This window comes from Myodes glareolus, chromosome 13, assembly GCF_982192425.1.
Source record: "Myodes glareolus chromosome 13, mMyoGla1.1, whole genome shotgun sequence".
NCBI classification, from domain to species: domain Eukaryota; kingdom Metazoa; phylum Chordata; class Mammalia; order Rodentia; family Cricetidae; genus Myodes; species Myodes glareolus.
This window is the reverse complement of record NC_142038.1, coordinates 17,068,588-17,079,646: the sequence shown is the minus strand read 5'-3', so window position 1 is coordinate 17,079,646 and position 11,059 is coordinate 17,068,588. Positions and strand designations below refer to the sequence as shown.

Here is an 11,059-nt window from a genome sequence, read left to right as displayed (position 1 = left end):
GATATTAGGGGTGAAAGCTGAAAGATCAGAGAAGCAGAACAGCCAGCCAGTAGTTCTTACCTATACTAAATCCTCAGACCAAATGGAGTATCCTATCTCTACAAGTACTCATACTGAATGCTCAGAGCTTCTCTTGCTTTATGTTACTCTGTTTGCCCAACCAGATCCCTTTCTGTTTCTACCTCCTTACTTCTGGGATTAAAGGTGCGAGCCACCACTGCTTGGCTCTATTTCACCTATAGACTAATTCAATATTGTATAGTCCAGGGTGACCTTGACCTCACAGAGATCTGTCTGCTTCTGCCTCCCGAGTGCTGGGATTAAAGGTGTGTGCCACCACTGCCTGACCTCTATGGTTGAATAATGGCTAGTTCTGCACTCTGATCTTCAGGCAAGCTTTATTTGTTAAAGTACAAATAAAATATCATCATATTTAAATAGCAACCATCTGGCTCAGAGGATATACAGATGCTGTGTATGCTTTGAATCAGCACCCACTATATAGCAATTTCTCCTATAGCCATGGCTCAAGGTCCAAGAATCAATAAGGACTGACAGTGGGAATGGTACCACTCACTATCATTCCTAGTGACTCACTAGAAAATGATTGATTCCTCTTTTCATTTTTTTATGCTCTGATGATGAGAATCTTTGGTTTTGAGAGGATTTGTATTTGTGCTAGGATGACAAATGTCCCATAACCATTAGCAAAGAAGGTATGGGTCACATCTCCACAGAAAGAATGGAGACCTGCCGAGGTACTTGCTAAGGTTGAGAAAATACAGACTGGGAATGAGAGGAGGGTAAATACCAGCTAAGATCACATGACCAGTTTCAGAAATGAGAATTGACAAGCATGTTTCTATCTTACTCTATTATTTTAAGTGTATATGCACATATACATATCTAGTAAGCAGATATTTATGTTTTCTTTCTCCTATTTCTTTAAAGTTCAATGTAACATAATGTGAGAGCATATAAGTGGTTAAATGCTCTAAATTTATGTCATATTTAACTTATTAAACACTAAATCGATGAACCATTCCTCAAGGGATTTTTGCCTCCTTTTCTAATACACACTTACACACACACACACAAACACAAATGTGTGTGCTTTGAGATAATGTCTTTGAATACTGTAATGATTTGTCATTCATATTGGTGACATTTAATAAAATGCTGATTGGCCAGTAGCCAGGCAGGAAGCATAGGCAGGGCAATCAGATGAGGAGAATTCTGCAAGAAGGAAAGGCAGAGACACAGTCATATGCAAGACAGAGGAAGCAAGATGAGAATGCCTTATTGAGAAAAGGTACCAAGCCACATGGCTAAACATTGATAAGAATTATGGGTTAATTTAAGTTATAAGGGCTAGTTAGTAATAAGCCTGAACAACAGGTCAAACAGATTATAATTAATATAAGCCTCTATATGTCTATTTGGGACTGAATGGTTGTGATACCAGCCAGGACAGAAACTTCCACCTACGCACACACAAGTCCACTCATGGCTGTATGTGGGATAGTGATACCATGTCAGGCAGAATGATGAACCTATTCATTTTGGGGGGGGGAATTAAATATGGCATAATGATGTATAATTGGAAGTCAAGTTGATAAGAGGTAAACTTGTGATAGCTAGCCTTGGTTGTCAAAATGAGTGGATCTGCAATCAACTAAAATGCAAGTCACTCAGCACTCTAGTGAAGGGCTTTCTTGTTCAGATTAGTTGAAATTGGAAGTCCTACCTAAATTTTGACAGAACTTTCTGGTGGTAGACCACATGAAAGGGCTTAGAAAAATGACATTTTCGCCTCTTGCATGCTTGCCTTCCCTCTCACTGGCATGTTTATCTGCCATGTGATCACAGTGTATGTCTTCCAGTATTAGAATGGACACGTACTGAAGACCAGAGGCACTCCAGAAATTCAGTGCCAGTGATCATGGTGATGTCCATCACTGTGGGCTTTGTAACTATCATGTTCTTGGTCTCTCCAGTGTGAGATACCTATTGTTTGACTGTCCAGACCCTATTGTGGAAGGTAATCTAATAAAACCCACAATACATAAATATACATATATGTGCTCACACACACACACACACACACACGCACACACACACACACACACAATCAGTTCTTTTTCTCTTGAGAACTTTCATACAATGTCTAATCTAATCTTTTGGTAATCATAGCTATTTATTATTATTTTTTATTAAAGACACATGTGTTCTTACTTTGACTTAAAAAGAAATATTAGGACAGTGGGAAACATACTTCGTTGTTTTAGAATGATCTTGTTTTTGGTGAATTCTTTATAAACAAGACCAGCTGTGAAGAGGTATGTGGAGCTGCTTTATCATGAGTGCTTTCAGTTGAAAGCATTAGGGAACAAGAACTGTGTCAGTGGGGAAAAAGGCAGGACACTAAATGTCAGGCCCGCCTTGACCAGCAAGGAAGATGCAACACCGGACACTTCTTTTTTTTTTTTTTTTTTTTTTTTTTTTTTTTTTTTTATAGAGCAACTTTTATTTTTTTTATTTTTTTTTTAGTAAATTTTATTAAATTATAAAAGTTTCCATTTCCGCCCCCCCTCCCAACACCCTCCCACTCCCCCCACTCCCCCCCTCCTTCCCCTCTGTCCCCCAGGGCAGTCAGGGTTTCCTGCCCTGTGGGAAGCTCCAGCTCCCTCCCCCTCCCTCCAAGTCCAGGAAGGCGAGCGTCCAAACAGACTGGATCCCCAAAATCCAGCATATGCAGAGGAAACAGGTCCCAGTGTCATAGTCAATGGCTTTTCAGAAAGACCCCGGGCCAGCCACAGTCAGAGAATCCGGCCAAATTCCGAGAATCTGGCTAGATCACGTCCTCGTTCAGTCCCAGTCCGACTGGCCCTGGTAAATTCTCATCAGATCCGTTCCCTTGTATCAGTGGGTGATAGCATCCCTCGCAGTACTGATTTCGTCTTTCATGTTCCTCCTCCTTCCGCTCCCCCTCCGGACCTCGGGGGGCTCATGGGGGGGTGGGAGGGTCGATGGAGGGGGAGAGGGCTAGAGAGAAGGGAGTAGGGGAGGAACGGGGAAAGCTTGGTGACCGGGGATGGGGGGAAGGGAGGTAGGATGAATATGGGATCAGGGAAGAATATATTTCAACTAAGGGAGCCATTTTAGGGTTTACAGGAGACTTGATTATATATGGGATCCCAGGTCCAAGGAGAAATCCCCCAGATTGCTCTCTGGACAGAGGAGAGGGTGCCTGAATCGGCCGTGGCCCATGACCATACTGATGTATATTTTGCTTATCACCATAGATCCTTTGTCTGGAGAAGGACGGCTATGCAGTCGGAGGCCCACATTGGAGCACCGGACACTTCTAACTACGGTTTATTCAGGAACCTTGAACAATCTTCTGACCTCTTGCCCCAGGGAAAGCCAGCCCACAGCTTAAATAACCTCTGGGTAGCCAACCCCAGCAAGCCACGTGGAAAATGCAGATAGGTCCAGAAACGTGCAATCAAGCCAGATCCTTAGCGTTAGCCATATATGGAGTTGTTTACGACTGAGAGCACTCACCATCGGGAAGGTAGAAGGTGGAAACCAGCGCCATCTTTAAGGCATGGCATTACACAGCTCTCTACAGCTAAACGTGGACACATTCTCAGTAGTGTGAGCCTCTGGGAGAGTTCTTTTGTCTCTGTTTATAGAGGAGAATTTTTGACCTGGTCACAGGCAAGTTTGATCACTTCTCAGAGTTATCTCTATTCAGAGCAGTGGCTCTCAACCTTCCTAATGTTGCGACTCTTTAACACATTTCCTTATGTTGCGGTGACCCCAATCATAAAATTATTTTCATTGCTACTTCATAACTGTAGTTTTGCTACTGTTATGAATTGTAATGTAAATATCTGATATGTAAAACACCAGATATGCCATTGCAGTGAGTTTGCAACCGACAGGTTTAGAACTCAACTCTAGGAAAGAGCTTGAACTATTTAGCTGTACTGTTTAACGTAGAATCTGACTCTTCCATTTATCCCATGCAGGAGTGTAAATCAAGTTCTGGAAGCTTGGACCAGGGCTGCAATGAAACCGTGCAGACTGTAAAATGAACACAGGCAGCTGTGGTTGAGCACAAATGGGAAGAGTGGTGTAGGAGGGTGCAGGAAAATGTATAAGGTTGTAGTAAGGTATGGCATAGTACCACATCAGATGTAAATAAAAGATCTTAGGTATCCCGAGGGTAAGTGCAGATCAGCCAGAAGAGATGTTAGCTGGGTGCTGCGTAAGAATAGTCACTTACTACGAATAAAGTAAATATAAGCATTTTGTATCAAAACTTTATTTATTAAACAAAAAATGCACCATTGGAATAACATTTCTATAAAAAAATGAATATGAGACTGTCCTACAGTGATTACAAAACCCCCTTTTCCTCATGTAGTAGTATACAAGTTCATGTGTAGAAACAGTCATCGTTTTTAAACCATAAGCAAGCTTCCTTTCTCATAGAACAACATTTACACTTAAATATTGCAATCACTACTCTAATTTGGTTAACAACGCTAGAGGCTGACAATTCCAAGAAACCCTCTGTAGGCTCAAAACCCCTTTCAATTAAAAGGCGTTTTGTAACAACAACTGGTTCTTTTTTTTCCACTAAGGCTAGTTAAAGCTGTAGTGTACCCATTTCTACCAAATCAACATATCACTATCACACTAACAATTTGAGTTGCAAAGCCCTTTGAGAGAATAAATTGCACTGATCTGCAAAATGCTAACGAGTTATTTTCAGTTTGGTGTTATTTATCTTCTTTGAAGTCCTAGAAAGGGAGAAGGTGGTAGAGGTGGAACTTCCGTGAAGGCTTTGCCTGGCCTGGATATTTCCTCATGCTCAGCAGTGGACAGCCCATTTCTAAAGTGGTCCCTCTAAGATACAAAACACTGCAGCTTTAACAGCCATGCCTAGATCCCAACCATATCTCCCTTTGTATCATAAATTATCCAAAAAGAAGCCACTTCTAAATAATAAATTAAATATTACTTATAAAAAGTACCCCTCATACCCACCCACCCTTCCCCCAAACAAGCTGACAATTCACAAAGTTCAGAATTGTCAGGTTTACCCTACAATAATAAAAAACACATTTTTCCTCCTCTCCATCATTCCTTCCTTGCATCTGAAAATACACATCGAACACACAGTGAGATCCCTTGGCCCATGCCTCTGTATTTATGATTGCATGTATAGTTTCGCTGTTTCTCTCCTATCAACATCATCGACAACAAAATCAGAAGATGGTAATGCACAAAGCTGAGAGCAAGGAAAAAAACACCCTTCAGAGTGTTGCTGGAAGTCTTCCCATGAAAAGTTATAATGGCAGAAGGGGTGGGCCAGATCAGAACTTATACTCATTTGCCTACATGGGCACAGTATTGTTACCTATAAAGCCTCACTGACCAGAAATATAGCATTTCTTTTGCTAATCAGATCATTCTGGAAGTAGTTATTTCATTAACAAAGGACACGGAGGCGTGAGGACATGCACTACAGTTGGATGGGGTACACACCTATAGAACAAAGCTTTTCTGAACATTAAAATGATTTTTGAAAGTCGGTAGATAAATATAACTTACGAAGAGAACATTGCTTCACTTGAGTGTGTGGTCGGTGCTGCAGATCCATAGTGCCCTAGGACTCTGTAGTCCTCAAATCATGTTAAGCTTGCATACCCAGATATACCAGGCCATGGTACTAAATTTTGACCTTGGGGATAGACTGTGATTGCATAAAAAGGACTAGGGAGACTATATGTTTTCAATATTAGTGCTCTTCGTCTTTATAAAATTCTTGTTACTTTTATTTTCTTTAAGTTCATCCAAGACTTGGGGGTTTTGCATTTTCCTTTGTCTCACTTATTAGAAACAAGCATTTCAAACCCTCTAGAACTCTGAGCTTCGGATAAAATTTATGTGAAATGTCAGGCAACCCCTTTACTGGACTTACAGTTCACCTACCATGTCTGAGACACTGTGTTCCACTGGTGGGTGGCTTTAAGATGCTTATTTGAACAAAGCCAGGAGAAGGATCCAGAGGAGAGGTAAGTACCAACCATCATCTCATAGCACAAACTCTGGGGGTGACGGCAGGGGCAGGGGTCTCAGAAAGACCTGTGCTGGGGAGGTTGTTTACTGGGAAAGGCAGTAAATGGCAAGCTTTAGCTTTAAAATGATGTCTGGACTCTCCTTTTGTAAATGCCACCTTCGCAGAGCATGAAGCACAGCCCTCATTTTCAACAGCCTTTATTTTGAAGAAACCCAAACTATTATTTCATCCAATCCCCAAAAGAAAATGAGTCTGCTTACATCATTAACTTGTCTTCTTCATTTCTGGGTCATTCATCTGAGTATGCATTTAATAATAGCCAAAGATAGAGCTGTATTGTTTAAATATTCTAGAAAACAATGAATCTATTATATGGAGGCAGCTAGAACCAGTTTCCCATTGAATATAAATCACTAAGAAATACTTAACTTTTGACTAGAGCATTACACAAATGGTTTTGTGTATACTTTGAACTATCTTCTTTTTTGCTAGTTTAAACAAATGCAGAAATTTCTTGAAGAATAAAAATAGTTTTCTTATCAAAATGAAATAGAAAAAAAAATAAATAGCAAAGTTCTTCCAGAGCAGGCTCTTACTTTGCATTTCAGCATAGTGTTTGGAAACCTGAGTCCTCCTGCCAAGTTTGATTTTCTTCCTTTTCACAGAGAATTGATTTCTGGTGGCAGAGTTGCTGGCTCATGTTCAGTTTTGCCTTACAGGAGTCAAAGAGATTTATAAATTAAAAGGGTCCTTCATCCTATGCACCTGACTCAGAGAGAATCAAATCAAGCTGCCTCACACCAGTCTTTCTTGTCAAAAACAAACAAACAAAAAACAAACAAACAACAAACCAGGGAATTAAACTGTCACCTGAAAATCTGGGGAAATTTTTTGGTACACATGTGAATCACTGGAAGGGATGTGGGAACAAGAGTTCTGAAGAATCTATGTTGAACTAATTGTACACAAAATTCACAAGGTTAATGATACCATCTCCTGGGTATGCATAGATGGGATCCACTGCATATATAGAGCATGAAAATATGACTTTATTAGAATCACTAAGTGTTAAAATTATTGTAGTAATTTATTCAAAATTTCAAGGGTGTAAGGCAGAAATATAGCTCTCACTAAGAATGCATAACACACTTTCATTGACTTTTAAAGATTACATTTTCTGAAATTGTTGACTAATCAGAAAGGCCTAGAATTTTCTGAAAATTCTAGTTGTCTTGACTGTCCAACTAGATTTTACAGAGAAATATTAAATTATAACTCATTCCATGAAATCTGAGGTTTGTAGCAACCCCACACTGAATCTTGAGTTGACTCTCATGGGTATCAAATGCCTAAAAAAAGTGGTTCCTCTTTGTGGAAACTAGAAAGGGAGCATATTCTAGAATTTTGAGAAAGTTATGCTAGCTTTCTAAATTACATTTTACAGTTGGTAATCATGGATTATTTTTTTTAAATACTCAATGTTATGTGAAGAAATGCTTTATTTCAGGTCAGTCGAGAGTTGTCAAGTTAAGTGCCCAGATAGTGAACAAAAGCATTCTGTCCCATTAAATAACATCACACAGTTCTTCGAAAGTACTTCCAGAAAAATCTCAGCAAATCGAGCAAGCACTCTTGTTGAAGGAAGCATTTTGCAAATGGACCAGACTTTCTAATGAACCATTTGAACAAGCCCTCTCTTTGACATCAGATTTCCTTCCCGACATAAAACTGTAAAAAAATAATCTGAATTATTATTTCTGTTACAGTGCCATTTTGCTCAAAATATTTCATTCAGGGATTCATATATAATTACCCACCTAATAAAAGGAGCTATTAGGTTGTAAAGATCCTATACTTGCCATGCTCTTTTAAAATTATGACCTACTCAAGCTTGAAATCAAAGGCAGAGCTGAAAGGAATAATTCAGCTGGAACTCTCATTGGGTTTCCAAGTCACCTAACTGATAAGTATGCAAACTAGCTCCCTTTTGGCAACTCAGCTGCATAAATCGGGATTAACTCCAAATACAGCTGAAAATTCTCAAACTAAAAGGGAATGCACAGAATAGTCTCGATTTCAGCTAGTTTCAAGCTGTCGATAACATGGCAAGGATTTAGAATTCTAGTCCACAGTTTAAGATGCTGCTTTGAAAATTACCTACAGGAGTTATGATGTGTCAGATGTCAAGTGGCATCCACCCCGTCTCACCTCCCCGACTCTGTCTTAGGCATGGTATGGAAGGTTGCCTTCCCAACAGAGCTTGTAGTAAACATCCGTCAGTGTTGCCTCACACAGCTCAGTGAAGATGCTATAGCTGGAAGTGACATCACTCAAGAAAAAATGCTATTGGAAATGGTCTTTCATGCTCCTTTTCCTTCTTTCGAGCTTGCTCTCGGGAAGTCTATCTCCACAGAGGGATATTGGGGACACAGGATATAGGATGCATGGAGTTGGCTATTTTACCTAAGGCTGCTTGCCCAGGAAAAATAGAGGGATGATGGGTGGAGGATTGTAGAATGCTGCTGGCCAAATGCCTGAAGAAGAAGCCTTAGTGAAACTCAGACAGGCCATCACAGTGTGGACTGGCACAGAAGCCACTCAAGTTAAAAAGGATCGTATTACGAGCTTAAGTACACAATCACCATGTGTCTGAGAAGATTGCATATTGTACTCTGTACTCTCCTTCTAGAAAGGTACCATTGTTGGCAGGATACCACCAATTGAGGAATTTTAGGTTTCTACACTCTAGGCATCAATGTTAATCATGGATGAATTCACAGACACTTCTCAACTTGGTAAAAATTTTATACCCACTCACTAGTATCTGCCACTTGTGTGAGATGAATGATTGCGCTATAAACAAGCATTCACTGCCTTTGCTCATTCTCTTAATTTACTTTTTCTGGTACCAAGAAAAGCAGCCAATCCTTTGGTGCTATGGAATGAAGGGATTACCATGGATGCTTTGTAGTTTAAAGTTGAAAATAAAAATAGTGAGTTGGGTTTTTTTTTCTCATTTGCTATGGCATGGTACAGGCTGGCATAATGCACTTGTATTTTGTAAGACTAGTCCTACACAGAAAATGAAAGATATCACTGAAAGAAAATGTGGTCATCAGTGATGACACCAGGGTCACTGCAGTGACAAAGACCCAGGACTATGCTAGAAACTGCAGCCTTGACTTCTCAGTTGAAGACGCATCTTTGCTTTTGCTTAGGGACCTCATGGCCATCCTTGTCCAGTTCGTGATGTCCATGTAGGATGGGATGCTGATTCCTTCTGAACTGCTTCAGGTGTTCCTTAACTGAGTGGTCCTGACGGTTAACCTGTACACTGGTTAGAGTTTTTGGACATGGGTGTGCTGTTTATGGATACTTGGTACGCTGTAAAGTTCCCGGAAAATCTCAATGCTTCGACAATGTGTCAAAAAGCTGAACCTGTGATGGCGTTAAGCTGCTTCATTAGGCCTTCCAGACTAGCCATTTGCTCGCTCAGGTCGTCCTGTTCATACACCTGAAAAGAGAACGAGAGCAGAGTTAGTCCTGCCCCTTCGTAGGCTCCCTCCGTGAAGGACCCGCTTATTATTAGGCCATTGCTTGGACCACTTATCATTCTTGAGTTTGACATGGGGACCTATAGCAAGAACTATTTTCAGAGAATGCTAACTGAATGAACTTGTGATAGAAAAGGAGCTAGCAGTACATGACTGAAAAGTAGCCTATTGGTGCAATTCACTGCTTTGTATAAAAAGAATGACGTTTGTAGTGAGATAATTACTTGATCAATCATTTTCCATTCCTTCCTTCCCTTCTTCCTATCCTTTTCTTCCTTCCTTCTTTTGTCTTTCTTTCTCTTTCTCCTTTCTTCCTTCCTTCCTTTCTTTCTTCCTTCCTTCCTTTCTTTCTTTCTGTCTTTCTTTCCTTTCTCTTCTTTCTTTCTTTTTCTCTTTTTTCTTTCTTTCCTCTCTCTTCTTTCTTTCTTTCTTCCCTCCCTCCCTCCCTCTCTGATCCATCTCTCTCTCTTTTTTTTTTGAAGCAGTGTTTTACTATATATTCCATGATGTTCTGGAACTCTTTATGTAGGCCACACTGACCTCAAACTCACAGAGCTTCATCTGCTTCTACCATTTCAGAGCTGGGATTAAAGGTGTGTGACATCACACCTGGTCCTTGGACACCATTTTCAAATATGTTGTTTTGGTTGTCTGAATTACTTATCTGAATTAAACTATTGTATTCTTTAAATATGGTTACTCTAAGTTCAATATATTTTACATATAAGACACACTTATGGATAATGTGAAATCAAAAGGAAAGTATTGTATTGACAGTTGTTTCATATTTATCAAGTATTAATACAATATTCGGAAAATATTGAATTAAATAAAATCATTAAATTACATTTTCCAATTTTTATGCTTTTAAAATTTAAAGCATAAAATTTAAAATTATCCAGAGCTATTATTTTCATATATATATGAATATATATAAATATATATATATTCATATATATATATTTATATATATTCATATATATATTAGAATTTCTAGCTCTGATTTCAAATGGCCTGTTTAATACTTAAGGCTGACAGAAAATAGTGAAAGCAAAGAACATAGCATTAAAAGTCATAAGAAATATATATGAAAGGAAAAGCAGAAATGCGGCAAATTTATATCACCTGATCTAAACTGTTCAGAAGTACACTAACATCCCAAACAGCTGCCTTTAGGTATCCTCATTTCAATCTCTTTCATAGTGTATTTTTGATAGAAAAATTTTTATTTTTCTTCTCAAATTGAGTTTTCTAATTTCATCATATTTGACTTCTTTCCTTAGAACAGAAAATTTCTGTTCCTTAACTAATGAAACTTTCCTTTTAAATTCCTAAATGTGTTTCTATTAGCTTTCAAACTAGGTTATTTCCAAACAGTCTCTCCATATAACTTCTTTCGTTCTCCTCT

At 39.2% G+C, this 11,059-nt stretch overlaps 1 protein-coding gene across 1 annotated transcript in view; it reads right to left on the bottom strand.

The window, feature by feature from the left end:
- Positions 1-4,317: 4,317 nt before the first annotated feature.
- Positions 4,318-11,059, bottom strand: part of Dcc (DCC netrin 1 receptor) — a 1,076,497-nt gene continuing 1,069,755 nt past the window's right edge. The window contains 1 exon segment of the mRNA XM_085676444.2: positions 4,318-9,611. Within this exon segment, the coding sequence (XP_085532570.2) occupies positions 9,522-9,611 (90 nt within the window). The 3' untranslated portion in view covers positions 4,318-9,521.